Below are 19,642 nucleotides of genomic sequence, written 5' to 3'. Positions count from 1 at the left end.
AACATGATGGATGTCCGGCACATAGCTCGCATGCGGTTGAAGCAGTATTGAATACCGTATTTCATGACAGGTGGTTGGTCGTCGAAGCACCATACCATGGCCCGCATGTTCACCGGATCTGACGTTCCCGGATTTCATTCTGTGGGGAAAGGATAATTGCTATCGTGATCCACCGACAACGCCTGACAACATGCGTCAGCGCTCTGTCAGTGTATGTGAGAACAATGCTGAAGGCGATCTACTCGCTGTTGAGAAGAATGTCGTTACACGTATTGCCAAATGCACTGAGGTTGACGGACATCATTTTGAGCATTTATTTCATTAATGTGGTATTTACAGGGAATCACGCTGTAACAGCATGCGTTCTCAGAAATGATAAGTTCACAAAGAAACATGTATCACATTGGAACAAACGAAATAAAATGTTCAAACGTACCTACGTTCTGTATTTTAATTTAAAAAACCTACCTGTTACCAACTGTTCGTCTAAAATTGTGGGCAATATGTTTGTGACTATTACAGCGCTATCTGTCATAAAGCAAAAAATGTGGTCCAACTAAAACATTCATATTTCTTTACGTACCTCACGAATATGTAACAGAAATGGGAGTTTCTATTTTTAAAAACGCAGTTGACATCCGTTTGACCCATTGCAGCGCCATCTAGCGGGCCAACCATAGCGCCATCTGGTTTCCCAGTTCAAGGTGGACAAGCTTCGTCCTTTGTAGCTTTTTCGTTTGACGCTTATTTCGTGAGATATTTGGCCCGGTCATGATCAGTGGACCACCCTGCATATCATTCCTGACTGGCGGATACTCAGATAAATCTACAAAAAGCCGTATCGCTCACAAAATCAAAAAAGGGTTCAAATTTCATTACGGCTGATCCTCAATCACGTCAGTCAACTCTGACAGTGTACACTAACGGAAAAATTGCAGAGTACCATCGTGGTTCATTTCCCACGTTTAAATGTCGGTCCCCTACAGCTAGCTGGATTAAGTCATCTCCAAAGTCCGAGGAAGCCAACGGCATACGAACTCCAATAGAACGATGCCTCGTAAATCACTATGCAATCCAAACTGATGTACGAGCTAATGATAGTTTCACGTTTTTTATGGTTCGTTTTGTGTAACAGTTTGTACGAATTCAAAGATTCATATTTACGTTGATTCGTTAGCCCATTGTTCGTTCTAGGAAATTGCTTGATTCATAGGAAATATTTGTTTAGAAATTTTATGCTTCGGTTATCATTCGCTAAGATGTCATTTTAACTGTTTTCGCTTTGATTGCAGTGTTGTTATTTTACAGCCTTCTACGCTACTTTTAAAAATATCTGACCTCACACAGGGCAGGCAATTCGTTCAGCAAGTGCCTGATGTACAACCATAGCCATGGCGCCAACTGGAACAGTTCAGAACCCGTCAAGTGTCAGCACGGCTGGGATTACGACGACACGTGGTTCTCTCTGACTGTCCCCTCCCAGATGAACTGGGTCTGCGACAACCAGCAGTCCGCCAATGACGTCTTGTTCTACGCACAAAACATCGGAGTGGCACTGAGCCTACTGTTCGGATACATAGGCGACATGTAAGCAATCAGTCTGTGAGATTATAGCAGTCTTATTCATTTTACATTTATAATGTAATATTCCAGCAATGGACAAATATTTTAACCTATCACTTGGTGGGTATTAAGTTATTAAAGATTTTCGTTGTTTTATGTATGCCTCAGAAGTTAATGACGTGAGAATATGATATTAACGTAAGTTATATTTGTATGTAAAATAAAAATTAGATGATAGTAAAATAGAGATTACTGTAACGTATTTCTCAGTCTCAGACCAAGCAGACACTTCAGTAACCGGATGAAGTCATTTTACGTATTTTTATTACGTGTAGTTCCGTAGGACCAAACAGAGGAGCATATCTGCATTTACAAGGAACGCGTCTGCACCTGTGATTGACATAAATAAAATGTAATGCAGATGAACCCAATCCAGATGACAAGTTGCGAGTGAGTTGGATGTTAATTAATGTTTGGGAAATATCTGAGGAATTGACAGAGGACGTAAAAAGAAGTGCATATGGTCAATTATTAGCGTTTTATTATTTAGAGACACTTTTTCTAATTTTTTCATGTTTGCTTCGTTTCTGGCTTTTCAGTTTTCCAGTGTTGTTCGGCAAATGTCTATTAGGAAATCTTTCAGCATACAGCTACCTGGCTTCAGACTCATTGAATTAGACAGATCAGGTGCCTGCCCGTCATGTGCATATTAGAATAAATTTTTGTTAGAATTATACAGTACACACTAGTCCGATAAGGATGAGGCCGAGCAGGAATTCATACTCAACACGTCGCTCTCAGCTGAGGTCGCTAACACAGGCTTATTCAGTTGTGTGTCTCTCGTAAATAGTCCGTTCGAGGAGTATTAATATTCAGTACGCCCTAAAAACTATCCAGTAATAACTACAGAGCAAGTTTCCACTACTGATTGTGTTCTCAATACTAAACGGATTTGCGTAATTACTAGTACCATGGTAGCTAAGGGGACAACATGAAAATTTCAAAACAAACTACTTTTGAAAATTAGTAATACCTGTAAACGGAAGCTAAAAATTGGAAAAACATAAAGTACACAAATGAGGCAAACATGTCTCTCTCATTAAGAAAAAATTTAGTTTTTATTTGTATTTTTCTGCTCCAATGTAAATTTTCTACCCATTCCCACATAATGGTCAACACCCAGTATATTATCATAATCAATTAAGTAATACAGGAATTAGATTAATTTATCTAGAAACTCTCCGATAGAGCAGAGGAAGTGATCCTGAGGAAATTCGTCACTTTAGCATTAAATGAGCGAGAATTACTGCTAAGACTTTTCAATTCCTGTGGTAAGTTACTGAAGAGGCATGCTGCAGAATACTGGTCGTCTGGCTGTACAAGAATCAATTAAGTGCGACCCGAATGTAGACTGGTTTCCTTCCTAGCGTTAACTGAGTGGAAGCTACTAAATCTTGGGAAGAAGGTTACGTCGTCAACAGCAAACCACACGAAATAAATTACATTTTGAGGGGCCAGTATCGGAATTCCTAGACTACTGAATAGAGGTCGACAAGAGGCTGACGAACTCAAACCAAATTTTGCTCTAACTGCACGGTTTTGAGCTAAAAATTCATTTTGTCAATAGGAACATTAACCAGGTATTATAATGCAATAGGACATAAGCGAATGATAATCAGCAAAGGAGACTAAATTTCGTGTTGCACGATCACTTACTGCAGAAAATGCTCTAACGGTAAATACACAATGATTCACTCCTTGAACAAGATCCTGAACATGGGATTCCATAAAAGTTTACTATGTATCTCAACACCTAAAAAACTGAACTGTCCAGAATTACCTACCACACGCCAGTTCTGTATAATGAAAACGTCAGTTTTAGTTGAGCTGTGTGTCATAAACTGTAGAAACTAATTCCTGTTGTGACTGAGCAAGAATTTCTTTCTACAAGTCATCAACGTATCACTTGACCTTCATTATTTAATTCATTGCCTATGCTGTTGTCAATAGCTTTCATAGCCAAGCTTGTGTCACCAGAAAACAGAATTATTATAGAAGCAACTGTCTCATTAGAACTGATGACGTTTATATACAGAAGCTAGTGTCAACAGCAAACAGTACTAATTTAGAGACTAATATCATATTACAAGGCATAACATTTACATGAAAAAGAAACCGCAGCTGTCTCAGCATCGATACCTGGCGCTCCGTCCATTTAACAGTTCTCCTATCAGATGCCACCTCGTAGCTGTTCTCACGGATCTGGAGAATGACATTTTTATGTTTGTTCTTCATGTATGAGAAGGACCAGTTGTGGGCTACTCATCTCATTCCATAATGCTCTGTGGTAGCATTTTGTAATCCACACTATGAAAATGAAGATACCTACTGTACGCAACTTTTTGTCGAATTCGTTCAACGTGTAACTGATGAAAGGGTATATAGCGTTTCCAGTTGCTAAGCCTCTTCTCAATCCAGATTGTCCGTTTGATAGCAAGTGAACTGTATTGATAAATTATGCTTACTTGTCCAGCCTTTTCACAGTCGTTTTCAAATACTAGTGGCATAGAAATAGGTCTAAATTTAACCATATTATCCCTTTCTCCTTTTTTATAAATGGTGTTTGCTATTGGGTGCTTCAGCAAACTGACCATTCCTAAAGAAAAAAAGATAACAAATGTAGCTAACATATGCAGCACAGTGCTTTACTGTTCTGCTAAATATCACATCATACCCATGTGAGTTCTTGGTCTTCAGCACCGTAATCATTGACTCAGTCTCCCTGTTGCTAGTACCACAGAGTTGAATTTCATACTGTGGTCTTGGAGAGCCACTCTCTATGATAGTTACACAGGGTGACTCACCAACTATTGGCCCAAGAATAGCTCCGAAAGTGCGGTAGTAGCTGAAAAGTTTGTGGGACGAAAGTTGCATGGGACAACGGGAGCCACATAATATAATTTTGGTCTTTTGTTGTTAGGTGGGGTCACTTCAGAGATATGAAGATCAAATTTGTTTATGTCTTTCTTTTTTAAATTGGATGCTGTAGTTTGGTACTTATTTTCTGATAGCGGCTATCGAGACGAATCCAATGATGTGTAACAGTAAGGTCATTCAAAGTCAAAGAAGATCACAAAGGTGGCATGAACGTCAGTTTACTGAACATGTTCGAAGTGATGAACATTGGTATCAATGCAGTGCTGCAATCTTCTTATCATGGTTTGAGTAGTTTTCCTTATCACAAGGCACTTACCGAAGCACATACTCTGAAAATTGTAGTTGGAACGTGTCTATAAACAACATCTTTTACGAATCCCCACAAGAAAAAATCCTGAGGTGTCAAGAATTTGGGTATTTTCTCTGCGACTCATTTCTAGCCATCAGCGAAAAATGTTTACCCATCGTGCTGATACCACATTATGTTCCTTGTTCCTAAAGGTATTTCTTCCAATAACAGACCTAATGTTCCTTGCAGGAATGTGGTGTTCTTCCTACGATTAAGATTTCCTTCGATGAAATGGGGGCCTATAATTCTGTCCACCAGAATACCACACCATACATTCACCGACCATGATTTTTGGTGTGCAACTTGTCGCAGCCAACATGGATTTTCAGTTGCCCAATAATGGATGTGACGCAAATTAACATTTCCATGGTTAGTGAATGCAGCCTCGTCAGTAAATAAAATCAAATTAATAAATGGGTAATCCCTCTGATTCTGAAGTTGAGTCCATCGGCAGAATTCAGTGCGATGCATTTAATCCGTACCAGTTAATTTTTGGTGGAGAGTGATATGGTAATGATATTTATGGTAATGCACAACATGAACAACACTACTCTGGCTGAGGACAGATTCCTTTGCGATTTGACGCGAACTAACGCAAGGATCTCGTACCACAGTGGCAAGAGTACCAATTCCCGTTCCTCGTTAGTAACTTTCCTTGGCCGGATTTGTTTCATATGCGTTAAAGATACAGTTGTTGTCAATTTATCATAAACATATTTAAATGTACGACGTGTTGGGTGAGAATGTTCAGGATATCTTTCAGCGTATAAGTCTCTTGCTCTCACTGAATTTCATTGGCATTCTACGAAAATGAGAGGCATTTCGACTTGTTCTTCGAAGGAATACATCATTCACATTCGCCTGATACGACGATACTAGTCTTATCGTTCCTATTAGTGTTGTATTGCGAGACCGTCGAATGGTGTTTACATGTCAATGGCAATAGTTAGTGACTCACCCTTTATGATTCCCTGAAGAAAATATATTTCTGATTAATTCATCTGCTACATTCAGAGAGTCATCGTTAAATACTGTACATACGTCGGAGTTATCGGTAGTATAACTATCTCTACTCCTTATTGGCTATGTATGATTTGATGATTTGAACACGTTTCATAGCATTTCGTCAACTGATATCTCAGTCAAAGTTTTTACCTCATCTGATGCTGAAATACATTTAAAACATCCGAATGTTTCGTACTAACAAGTGGTAATTCTCGGGAAACTATTTTTGTGATACGTGACTGACAAAGGCAATAAAATAATTTCCTTGCGAGATGCTTACTGTATTCCAATTAGGCAGTATGCATTTGCTGTATAAAAATAAGAGTACACAAAAGTAGAATACTGCAACGACTCGGAAACCAGTTTGTAAACTCATACTTATGTTTCACATTTTTACTGTGTAATCATATCTTGCCTTTTACAATTGAGTCGTGGTCATTCACTTTGCTCTGTCTGGAAAATCGAGCTGTTTACGTGGAAATTTCTAATTCTGATGGAGAGATCATCTGAAACAACCTTGTAACCCGTATTTCATGCAGATGTCCAGAACGAGATGTTGAGTAGCTGCTGTTGTTAGACAGCAGTTTTAGTAAAATGATACCATGTCAATGAGGTTTTACTTACAGATATAAACGAAGTAAGAACGTTTTTGACAATTAAAGGGAAATCAAACTCCAATTAAGCATAAACAGAGCGAGAAGAGCTCAATGAATATGAAGTTGTAATTTTCCAATCGATCGGACTAAAATATACCAGGGTTTTTATCTCATGTACAGTTGATAAACGTATCAAAATACACATTTAGTCATATAGCATCCACGCTGCCTCAAGAGCAGAAGATGAGAGACCAAAGTCCAAATTATTAAATAATGGAAAGTGTATGAAGCCGAAAGATCCTTATGTCAGTCTTACACACGAACGTCGAAATGGCAGATAATGTGAGTTGTGGAGAAATATAAAATCAATTAAAATCCCTAATAAGTAGAAATCCATCTTAACCTAAGGTATCAGTAGAAAATAATCGTTCATTTGACGTTCCTGCTTTCTGTGCCATTACTAGTTATATTTAGGTTTTTAAAACAATGTTCTCTTCAAAAAGCAATGTAGTTCCCTTAGTTGTTTACTCAAAGATGTATCGATACCAGTCATGTTCAGAGAGTCTGATTTTATTTCTTTAGAAATGTTGTAAAAGATCCATTGTTGGTAAGGTATTTTAAGCCTAGGAACATGTTTCACCTTTTTGACTGCTCACCTGAAACTACGTCGTTGTGAAAACGAAACTACAAAGATTGAGTTCATTTTGTGCTTTTATATAGCTTATCAGCACATCATCTGCAAAGTAGTAGGATTAATTAGGTTAAATAGTTATTACTTTTGAATACTTTTCGAGAGGAACCGTGTTACATATTCTGTACTCATTTTGTCTTCCACATTGTACAACAATGGTAAGTTGCCTTTCTTCGGTGTGATTGTTCTTATTACCTTTCACTTCCTACCAAGAAGTGTATAGTCCTGTAAGGCATTGTGGGCTTAGATGATAAATAACAGTGCAAGGCGAGGCTAAACATCAAAAACTTGCACGTAGACGGTTTTCCGTTCGGTGAAAAATCGGACTCAAAATACACCAAGTAAAATCAGCATCGTTTGCAACAAATTGATTTTAGAACTAAGAAGCAAGACAAATTTTAATTACGTTTCATAACGGAGCACTGAAGATGTTTTAATTCAGCAAAACGAAACCACATGAATTTTGAGTAAACACACGTCCGGTCACATTTTTTCCATGTTTTATTATATTAAACGAAGCATTTCGGGCTCTGTGTGTCCATCTTGAGTTGTAGATCCTCTATTACATAATTTTCGTTTGCCCTTGAGCGAGGTGAGTTTAGTTGTTTCGTGAATCGAGTGCGGAAATATCTCAGAAACAGTGGAGGAAACAATGGAAAACTAATCGCACAAACAAGGAAGAACATGTTTAACCTTTTGAGGAAAGCGTACATTGGTATATTCATATTTTCGTAGCACATCACGTCAGTCAAGGCGCACATTTGTTTACGACTATTTAAAAAAAAACACTTAACTGATTTAGTTTAACATGATGTGATCAAAGATGAAGGTTATCACAGAGTGTAAATTTAGGTTTTGTGATTTTGTGGAAGTATATTTCCTATTGTTCTAAGTGATGTATGATCTCTCCATAAGCTTCATTGTATAATATTACCAAATTGCTTCCTATCTTGCTGAAAATATGTTTGCTTTCTATGAGGTGAAGTACCTGATTTTTCACAGTGGTTAAGTCTGAAAGAATTTGTGTGTTGTCGGGAACGGGTTTTGAAATTTTTGCATATTTTCCCTGCATAAGTCAGTCAGAACTGTCGGAAATGTACCTTCACAAAACGAAAGGTCTGAATCTGTGATAAATGAACAAACAGATTTCATTTGCCATAGCTGTTTTAGTTACTTTAAAGACCGGTTTAAATTTATGCCTTGCAGCTGTCATCTACTTACATATTAAGATCTCTGACTCTATGTGATAAACGTCATTTCTGCTCACTTCAGGACAAATTAAATCTGTGAAGTGTTTTTGAAGAGCTGTAAAAAACTGTGCACCATATGTGACGACAGAGTGAATACATTAAGTATGCTGTCCGCAAAAGGTTAAAGACGTTTTCCTTGTTTTTTCCGGTATAATTTTCACTGCACTTTTCCTGCTTCTCATACATATCCGCACTGGATTCATGAAATGCGTAACCTAACATCTAACATTCTTGTAACAGGAGAACGCATTTCCACTCACTCAAGAGCAAATTTAAATTATGTACTCGTATCAGACGATTTGCATCAGACGAACCCACTGGGTACGAAATGCGTCGTGTAATTTTATTAAACACAGAAAAATTGTGACTGAACGCGTTTTTATTGAAACTTTCTGTGTACTGATTACCGTCACATTCAGAGCTGCAAACTACAGATAAAATTAAAACGAAACAAATCAGTGCTGCAACACAAATTTTCTTTAAGTTGCGAAGACAGTTTTAAAACACCTTCAGTAATTAAATTTTATATAGAAATCGTAGGATCAAGAGGAGTTTGGTTAACAATCCACAAGCGGTGTAAAGATGTGAAACAAACCAAGTAAAATATTTACTTTACTATATGATGGAAACTGACGGTTTTTAACACTGATAAACTTGATTCAGGCCTTTCCTTGAATTCGACAGATAGCTTAGCAAACCTTTAAATATTCCACAACGTCTATAATCAGTATTCTTGTATTTGGTCACAACAAAGATACCAATATTACTCGCAATGTATGGATACAAAAATCTTACAAATTCCCTCCACTGCGCAAGCAAGCAACAGTTACATCTAACAAAAAGCAATTTACCAAAAATCCTCACATAATACCAAGTCTCCTCCGTTGCTGCTACCACGCCTCCAGCAGGTTGCTACATCTGTTGCAAGGCTTGTCTCCAAAGCAGGCTGCGACCGACTACTATCAGCAACTGTTCATTCGCGTAATATCTCAGAGATTATGTCTGCACACCGCCGAAGAATCAGTGGCCTACATTCGAGAGAAATAAATATTAACGTCCAACTTTCTAAATCACCACCCTCCCATTTAAGAAATTTGTGGGGTGGTTCTTGCCTAACATGCGCCCAAGGAGCGAATGCAAAATTCTTAGATATCGAAAGTGAGAGTAATAGCGTCAGATGTTTTACAAAGCTGGAGAAATACATAATCATAAGCATGCGATTATGTAAGTTATGTACATAATGAGAAACTGATAAGCTGTACAATGTAGTCAAGAAAAATAGTATATAAGTATCATCTTGTGCATGTAAGCACTGATATCCACATGAAAATGATAGTACTTCATTTGACAGGGTAACAGAGTGTTATTTATAGTTCTCCAAGAGTGTAAAAAATGTCTTTTAGTCATGTAGATAGAGATATTACATGGAATTTGAAATCGTGCAAAGAGAGGCAAAATAAATATACAGGTATCATTGTGTAGGTAAGCAGTCATATTTGCATAAGATTGGTGATAGTTCGTTTGACGAGGTATCAAAATGTTATTTACACTACTTCAAGAGAGTAAGTATGTCTGGAAACGAAAAAACAGGTAAAGAAATACGTTTTAGGTACAGTGGACTCAGGAACAACTCTCACTGTGACCACTGACAACCACACCGAAATGTCAGTGTACTCATTTGAAGACAAACAAGTTTGAAATGTAAACGGACTCAGGGACTAGTTACACGCATTATGACCACTGACAAACACACCAATATGTGTGTCTCTCTTTTTCACATTCAGATAAAGAGACTTTACACAATCCATACTGACTGTATAAGCTACAAGTAAACGTTGCTCAGTAAGAATTCATGATAAGATCATAAAAGCTTTGAAGTTGTATTCCTTTTAGAAAACAGGTTCTCGTAATTGACACAGAAGATCAACTGTCTCATACATGATGCAATAACAGAAGTGAATTATAGTGCATAAATTAATAATAGTAAGTTATATACTCTTGAATGTAACGTCGATATCATGAGGATAAAGACAAAAGCTCAATGCTCAGATAATTACTCAAAATATGTATGGCCACAGATGATTATATAAGTTTGGCAAGTTTGTTGAAGTACAGTTGTAAATTTTATGTCCAAGTCAACCAGTTGGTGGCAAATTTGCTGTATACAAATCCATTTTCTGATTGTACAGTACAATGTGTACTATGAACTGCGTGTTTTGACCCAGAACATGCAAGATGTGTGAAATGTAAGAACATTGAACTACAGATACATTTCTCTAAAGACGTTAATGATAACATACTTTAAAACTGCGACAATTAATCATAGATCCCAGAGTTGATATATACATAGTGGAAAATGGAAAAGAGCATAAGGCATCCTTGGCTAGGGTGCTACATCCGGGAAAGTTTGGCCTCCAATTCCGAGTCTTATCTCAGTCAACGCCACATTGGCCGATTTGCCCACCGGTGATGAGGACGAAATGATGATGAGTACAACACAACACCCAGTCCCCGAGTGGAGAAAATCTCCAACTCAGCTGGGAATTGAACCCGGTCCCACTTGCATCGGAAATGAGCACACTAACACCGAAATAAGCAGGCAGACATATTCATAATACATAGTAATTATGTGTGATTTAAATTATTGTACAATATAAAAACTAGCAATGCTCGAAGATACATTCTCAAAACACAGTAAAATTACATGTAAATATCAAAATATGAAGTTCATATAATCTAGTTTCTGTGATAAATAATTAAGGAAAAATATATGTGAGTGTACATGCATTTCCTTCTCATTTATGATAAGAGACTTCACCTCCTGACAGCTTAAGTTGGTAAACAATGTCAATTCTTATTACTGCATAGTCAGTTCAGGGACTTGAACTGCAGACAACATGAGCTGGTAAAGAATGTCATTCAGTATTACTACATAGTCAATTCAGTTTCCGTCACTTATTACACATTCTATAATTATCACAAATACTTCCTTTTCATTACAGTACAAATAATTCATTTCTCAAAATCATACTATGTTTACTTGATGATCATCAAATAGAAGATGTAAGTAGGACACAAGCTCAGTATCGTCAGACATCAAGTGTCAACTTGTCTGTGTGTGGAGTCAGAATTGTGTGGCCATATGTAGTTAATCACCAGCAAAATAAATACAACATTCAAAAGAGATAACTTATAAAGTAACTAATAATGACATAACCTACTCTAAGATGCAACAGGAAAAAGGTTTATCTTCGAACTGTTCAGTAGCAGCTGAAATAAATGGCTTATTAACCGAAAATGAAGCAAATAACTTCTCTTGAGCTTCAGTATTGCTGAATGACAAGAGAAAAGAAATCACCATCTTACAATAATTAACTTAAAGGCTAGAATCAGTATCCCGTCACTGCTGTAGCACTACCTATATCTCCATTTGTCATCATAACAGAAATTCCCAAATAAAGTTTTTTAAGAAGAAAACACTAAAGTACTGAAGTAACTCATTTTACTCACTTATTTACAATATTGATAAAAATGTATCACATCAACCTACATTGAGGTGTAAAAATACTATGAACTGAAAACAAAAAGTGGTCAACATACGTATATATCTACAAGCCATGGATCAATGTCTTGAGTGTGACCACGTTCTTCTGGAGTGCCTAGTTCTTGGTAACAGACCATTGCAACATTTGAATTGTGAGAATGCAATTCACTCACTATGTACTTTACACATTGATCTTAAAATACCGTTTAGTACATATAAATGAATACAGTTCTGTGTTTTCATTTTTTTACATTTGAAATAACTTAAAATTCAATTGTGGACATGATACAGACTAGAAATGTTCTATAAGTGCATCATAAGGCTCATATGGCAGTCTGTAAGCAAAAGTCCTCAGTATGTCCCATATCCATATCTCACAGTATTCCGTGAATTCATCATTTTCATGCACTCAAGTCTGAAATTATTTCTCTTCGGATGCTTTATAAATAAGCAGAACAGGCACTTTTGAAGATGTTGTTCTGAAGATGTTGTTCCATTGCATGTAACTTTTGAAGCTTTTGCTCCTTTTGTGGCATTAATTGCAATAACATTGTTTTAGTGGCTGAAACATGTTCCTCCATCCTTTTAGGCAGTGCATTTACGGCGGCAATAATCGTATTTTGAAAACCATAGAATGTGCCTTGACTTAATTGAGAACAGGTGATGATGCTAATACTGAATCGACGGTATTTGCAAGATTTGGTTCTGTCATTTCACATTCGTAAAGACGATCTGTTACTGACCGATCGATCGAAAGTACTTCCCTGTTCACTGATGGTTTCAATGTCTACACCATGATTTACTGCGTGGTCTTCGTCCCTACGCTCTATTTCCAAATTACTGTATTGAACATTTGTCACTTCATTATTAGGTGGTGCTAACAATCTACACTCGTCTTCACTGTTGTTTCTCAATTTTCTTTAGAACCTAGTTTTGCGTTTTTCACATGCAATGATTATCACAGTATTTCACATGATAACACACAAAAAAAAACAATTTGAAAAACAAAATTGAGAAGACACACTAAAATAGCACTGAAAATAATACATATCTAATTAATTGCGAAAGTGACTGCGTGATAATTGCTAAAAATCCACATGCATTCGACAACTGATTTGCTCGTGACAATACAGTACAAAAATAAGAGACCACAACTACAAAGTAAAATCTCTATACAGAAAAGAAGTTACCAATGAGATATCCTAGCGGGGTCGCCAGTTGAAACTTCTTTATTAAGTATTTACTTACTTGGACTAAAATAACTGGGCAGGTGAAACTTCTGAATTTAATCCTGAAACTGCTGAGTGAAATTGAATCAAGTGAACCTACTTAAACTACTGAGTGAAACTGAATGTTCTGTCACTTTGCTTGTCTTTATCATTTCATATTTGACCTACAGAATTATTCCTGACAAATACAACTCAAACGCAATCTGACTGCCAAAAAAATTAACGCAAAAAAATGGCCCTGCAACAGAAGAAATCGTAATATATATATATATTATATATAGTATATATATATATATATATATATATATATATATATATATATATATATATATATATATGTTCATTACATGAATCATCTGTGACATCCAGTTCCAAAAAAAAATTATATAATCATCAACAATTCTACATTTCCATGATGGACACACGTACAGACCATCCTTCGCACTAATACTTCAAACCTCTAACCTCCATCACTGCTAACTATTAACTTCCTACCTCCATCACTGCCGGCTATACACTCCCATCTGCATGTTCGACCAGCCACAGACAGTGTCTTACAGATGGCACACAGTGATGTCAGAGTTATTAATACAGTCTATCGCATTGCCACCATCCAAACATAGAAAAAGGTTACTTACAATATGTGTGTGAGTTGCGTTTGTGGGCAGTCTTTTTATTATGCCTTTAAGCGACTCAGCATCTCCACTACATGGTGAGCAGTTACTTTCCTTTCCATAATATTGTTACACTCCATCGTGGAATTTCCATTGTTAGATATACAGATTAGTGGCAGAGTATGAAATAGTATTGAATGCTAAAGTAAGAACACGAACTGAAACAGCTATGGCCCGAATGCTCGCCACTGCTTATGTATACGTAAGAACAGTACACAACCTGTGGTATTTTATCATCGATATGTGATGAAGATATCGTGATTTATGTGTGCATTTAGTTTCAAGTTCCACAGTATTTGCATGCGTGATTCGCCATATGCGAAAAGGAGCTTCATATACCAAGAACAGCTTGCTACTTAAAGACTCTCCTTTGTGAGATAAACAATGCAATCTAAGCAACACTTTCTCACTCTATTTTACTTATTTTATCTTTACCGTTAGATATCAGTTTAATTTTTTGTCAGAAGATATCCAAAAGCCGGCCGCTGGTGGCCGAGCGGTTCTGGCGCTACAGTCTGGAATCGCGCGACCACTACGGTCGCAGGTTCGAATCCTGCCTAGGGCATGGAGTTGGGTGTTGTCCTTAGGTTAGTTAGGTTTAAGTAGTTCTAAGTTCTAGGGGACTTATGACCTCAGCAGTTGAGTCCCATAGTGCTCAGAGCCATTTGAACCATTTTTTTGAAATCCAAAACCATTGAAAGGGTCAGCACCGCCCGACATTGAAAATAGGTACAACATTCTTCGTTATTCTTGTCAGAACAACATATTTTTAGTAATAATGACTCCATTTCACTTAATACACTGAACCCGAATACCAGTGTAGGAAAGAATGATAATTTATTTATTTAATTGATCACATGTGCACTCCCACAAAATAAATCCCTACACCCAATTTGGTGAGATCTGTGAAATGAATGAATGTATGGTCGTCTGATAACTGCAGATACTCAAGGTGCAATATACACTCCTGGAAATTGAAATAAGAACACCGTGAATTCATTGTCCCAGGAAGGGTAAACTTTATTGACACATTCCTGGGGTCAGATACATCACATGATCACACTGACAGAACCACAGGCACATAGACACAGGCAACAGAGCATGCACAATGTCGGCACTAGTACAGTGTATATCTACCTTTCGCAGCAATGCAGGCTGCTCTTCTCCCATGGAGACGATCGTAGAGATGCTGGATGTAGTCCTGTGGAACGGCTTGCCATCCATTTCCACCTGGCGCCTCAGTTGAACCAGCGTTCGTGCTGGACGTGCAGACCGCGTGAGACGACGCTTCATCCAGTCCCAAACATGCTCAATGGGGGACAGATCCGGAGATCTTGCTGACCAGGGTAGTTGACTCACACCTTCTAGAGCACGTTGGGTGGCACGGGATACATGCGGACGTGCATTGTCCTGTTGGAACAGCAAGTTCCCTTGCCGGTCTAGGAATGGTAGAACGATGGGTTCGATGACGGTTTGGATGTACCGTGCACTATTCAGTGTCCCCTCGACGATCACCAGTGGTGTACGGCCGGTGTAGGAGATCGCTCCCCACACCATGATGCCGGGTGTTGGCCCTGTGTGCCTCGGTCGTATGCAGTCCTGATTGTGGCGCTCACCTGCACGGCGCCAAACACGCATACGACCATCATTGGCACCAAGGCAGAAGCGACTCTCATCGCTGAAGACGACACGTCTCCATTCGTCCCTCCATTCACGCCTGTCGCGACACCACTGGAGGCGGGCTGCACGATGTTGGGGCGTGAGCGGAAGACGGCCTAATGGTGTGCGGGACCGTAGCCCAGCTTCATGGAGACGGTTGCGAATGGTCCTCGCCGATACCCCAGGAGCAACAGTGTCCCTAATTTGCTGGGAAGTGGCGGTGCGCTCCCCTACGGCACTGCGTAGGATCCTACGGTCTTGGCGTGCATCCGTGCGTCGCTGCGGTCCGGTCCCAGGTCTACGGGCACGTGCACCTTCCGCCGACCACTGGCGACAACATCGATGTACTGTGGAGACCTCACGCCCCACGTGTTGAGCAATTCGGCGGTACGTCCACCCGGCCTCCCGCATGCCCACTATACGGCCTCGCTCAAAGTCCGTCAACTGCACATACGGTTCACGTCCACGCTGTCGCGGCATGCTACCAGTGTTAAAGACTGCGATGGAGCTCCGTATGCCACGGCAAACTGGCTGACACTGACGGCGGCGGTGCACAAATGCTGCGCAGCTAGCGCCATTCGACGGCCAACACCGCGGTTCCTGGTGTGTCCGCTGTGCCGTTCGTGTGATCATTGCTTGTACAGCCCTCTCGCAGTGTCCGGAGCAAGTATGGTGGGTCTGACACACCGGTGTCAATGTGTTCTTTTTTCCATTTCCACGAGTGTATTATCATCTTTGAGACAGTTCTTTGGTCACCTTTGGTGGAACCAAAGGGATAAAATTTACCTGAGCTTTGAGCGCCTGAAATGTGGCTATCCAATATGGTAGCAATGTGCTCCCCCCCCCTCGGCAGAGGTGCGAGATGACCTGAAGAACGGCCATATTTCAGCACTCTGGTGGTGGATATTGTGTTGGTAAGGTGTGCTCCATAAAGGCAAAAGTGTGGAGAGAATGGTATGCATGTGGAATACTTAAGAGTAGTTTGGAATATTAATTTCTCTATTTCAGGAACTTTTGTGGGGAGAATTAAATGTTAGGCAGGTAATATTAAGGGGATCGTAGTAATCTTCGGAAGTGGCCAACGGTAAAAATGAAACCACGTGTAACAGTAAGTTGAAATACTTCCGAGTGCTTAATTTAAGCTGAATTACTGGCGTGTGTACTATAAGTTGAAAATATTTAAGAAATGGCGTGTTCAGGACTTGAAATTAGAGACGAGTACTTCCACGTGGTGAGTACTGTGTGAGTCTCAATCTGTGTATGAGACAAAGTATAAAGAGAAGCACTCGTCAATGGTATCAGTTGAGGACTCGCGTGTGTGACGAATATGTTCATAATATTACTTTGCGTGTTATGTTCCATGTGACGCTTGATTCAAACTATAATACTCTGAGAGTGAAGCGAGGTGAGTCAGCCTTCTATCCAGCAACGCCACTTGGCTTGCATTGCACAGGAAGACATGCATATATCCTCCAGAGTTCATAGTAGGAAAGAAAATCTACGAAGTGGGGCAGTGTGGTGTGAAACTGGGATGAATACTAATTGAAGTGGGAAGGCTGAAAGTGATGTGATATAACGTTGTGACTATTCCTTGTGTTGAATTCCATGTGGCCAGTTTGTTGTATTTCATGTAATTTAAGTATGTGTGGTTTGAATGGGAGAGTAGCAAGATAGGTTCAGAGATAGTGGGTTATGCATGTTCCTTTTGTACCGCTCGGTCTGGAAGAATTTTGCGTGATGATAGGTGTGAGAGTCGAAGTGTGAGATATAGCAAAAGATCCACCATCTTATCTAGAATGTGCACTGTAGTGTTAGATAATTACGAGACCATAAGATAGAGAGTCACCAATGTAAAACCATGCCCACTGGGCGGAGTTTCTCATGTGTAATTGTTGCAGAAAATGTAATGGTGTGTTATAGAATTAATCGGAATAAAAAAGATAGTGAAAAGAAAAAGATTGGTGGCCTTTTCCTTCGAATAGTATGTTGTCATGATATCCAGTATTTATAATGTGTGCGCCATTCATATTCAGTGCGATGGTCACGTGTTGATCAAAGCCGTTGGGTAAGAAAGAAAATGTGGTATTGCAAGTGTGTAGTGAACAGTCAGAATTGCGTAAATTACTAATAGTCAGATGTGCGTTATCCGTTTCCGTTGCGTAATATTCAAACAGGAGACTAATTTGTAACTTAATTGTGAGCACTAGAGCTCATGTTACTCGATAAATAAGAATGAATCCACTCGCTTGGCAGACCACTCATCTTGCAGGCCTGACTGCGTGATGTCACAGTATGAGCAAGGCATGTGGGTGCCTCTCACCATGTTCTGAAATAGTGTCTAGCTTCTCCACTAGGCAGTGCCACAAGTTCCTCCGAGAGTCGTAACACAACACACACACACAGATGTCATAATAAATAATGTAAATCCACCCAATGATGGAGGTTTAAACCTTTGAATCGCGTTGTGGAAATAAGGAAAACGGTGACTGGTAACAGTAAACTTGTTGTTTCATTTAATATCAATAACAGTCACTGTAAAGCCTAACCTAAAATATTTGCATTTAAGGTATTTGTTTTGTTTTGGCATTTCTTCTTCATGTCTTTCCAGAATTTTATCTTTCACCTGTTCATGAGCAATATCACAAAACTAAGATGAAATAAAGTTTGCAAAGGCTACTTTTGTACAGTTTTCAATACCTGGAATTTAAATCACAGTGAAACTAAATTACCGAAGCAACAATCCTAATGTCTTAAACTATCATGATTTAGTTAAACTGTCATAAGAGACTGAAATGCCCGATGGTTGGTATATGTGTTGCGTATTTACCTTTTAGAAGTTAAAGAAGTTTATCAAATACACAGACTGTGGCTTCTGCTTCTAGCTCAGTGACAGAATAGTTATGTTCAGCTTTGGTTAAGGCTCAGCTGGGAAAAGCTATACTTTTCTGTGTAAGAATTCCATTGTCTTTACATCTTCTTGAAAGACGTGTACAGCGAGATCATATTTTGAGCTACCAGTTGAAAGGTAAAACTCAAGAGATAAATCAGGGTGTGATAATATGGGTGCATTAAGCAGTGCAGTTTTAAGATCATTATTTTAAGTGTGTGCGGAACCATTCCAGTCTCAAACTGTATTCTTACCTGTGAGTTTACATAGATGTAGACAAGCTCTGTAAGCCGATGAAACATCGATAAAAATAGAAAAGACCTAAGAATCGTGTAAGTTGTTGGTTGTTTGTAAGTACAGGCATTTCTTCAATTGCTTTCAGATACAATGAGGCTTTTGTAGATACAATGCGGCCTAGGAATTTAATTGGCATTCTACCAAATTCAAACTTTTCTAAATTAACTGTAATGCCATGATCAAGAAATGTCTGTAATAGTTTACTCAGTACTTGATTGTGTTCTGTTCACAAAATTTCAGTGACCAAAACGTCATCAACAAAGGTGGTGATCCAGTCTTTTAAATGCTTTGGTAAGATGCTCTCAGGGCTCGGATAAGCGCAGCTGATGAAACATTAAGACAAAATGGTAATCTTGAATTTCGTAGCATTTTGCCAAAGGTTAGTTGCACACCTAGAGAAGACGTTTCCTTTACACCATGATGTTTACGTAATAATTCGTCTAGTGTTTGTGTTCGATCAGTTTCTGGTTGTAATATAGTGTTGATCTGTCTGGAATCAAGAACAAGTGTAATAGAATTATGCTTCTTTTTAACAACATTTAACAGACAGTTGTATGAACTTACTGCTTGGTCAATTATTAGCTGATCTAGCATTGATTGTATCTACTGTTTAACTTTTTCTCCATATGTCAATGGAATAACGTAAGGCGGTACAAAAATTAATTCATTTCCTTATCTTTCAATTTATAAAGAAAATTTTGTATAGTTCCTGTCTTGTGAGAAAAACTTCAGTATGTGATTTTAAAATTTCGAAAAATTCATGTGTGTCTGCATCAGAATCGACTTCATCTCTGATTACTTTCATTTTAATTAATTGTTCTATACTAATATATTGTTCGGTGTCATAATGAAAAGTTTTCATATCGTTCTTGCAACCATCAGTCAAACTCAGTGAGTGTTGTGCCTCGAGCGGAATGAGAAAACGCAAACAGGTCACGTCTTCATCTTCCTTCGTCAACCA

The 19,642-nt window shown here is 38.6% G+C and overlaps 1 protein-coding gene across 1 annotated transcript in view; it reads left to right on the top strand.

Annotated features, from left to right (window-relative positions):
• LOC126252179 (solute carrier family 22 member 7-like) overlaps positions 1-19,642 on the top strand; it is a gene marked incomplete at its 5' end in the record, with an annotated part of 157,856 nt that overhangs the window by 27,658 nt on the left and 110,556 nt on the right. The window contains one exon of the mRNA XM_049953049.1: positions 1,348-1,587. Within this exon, the coding sequence (XP_049809006.1) occupies positions 1,348-1,587 (240 nt within the window). The remainder of the gene's footprint in view (positions 1-1,347; positions 1,588-19,642) is intronic.

This window comes from Schistocerca nitens, chromosome 4 (assembly GCF_023898315.1).
Source record: "Schistocerca nitens isolate TAMUIC-IGC-003100 chromosome 4, iqSchNite1.1, whole genome shotgun sequence".
In the NCBI taxonomy this organism is placed as follows: Eukaryota; Metazoa; Arthropoda; class Insecta; order Orthoptera; family Acrididae; genus Schistocerca; species Schistocerca nitens.
The sequence above is the reverse complement of the archived record's forward strand: the minus strand, read 5'-3'. Positions and strand labels throughout refer to the sequence as shown.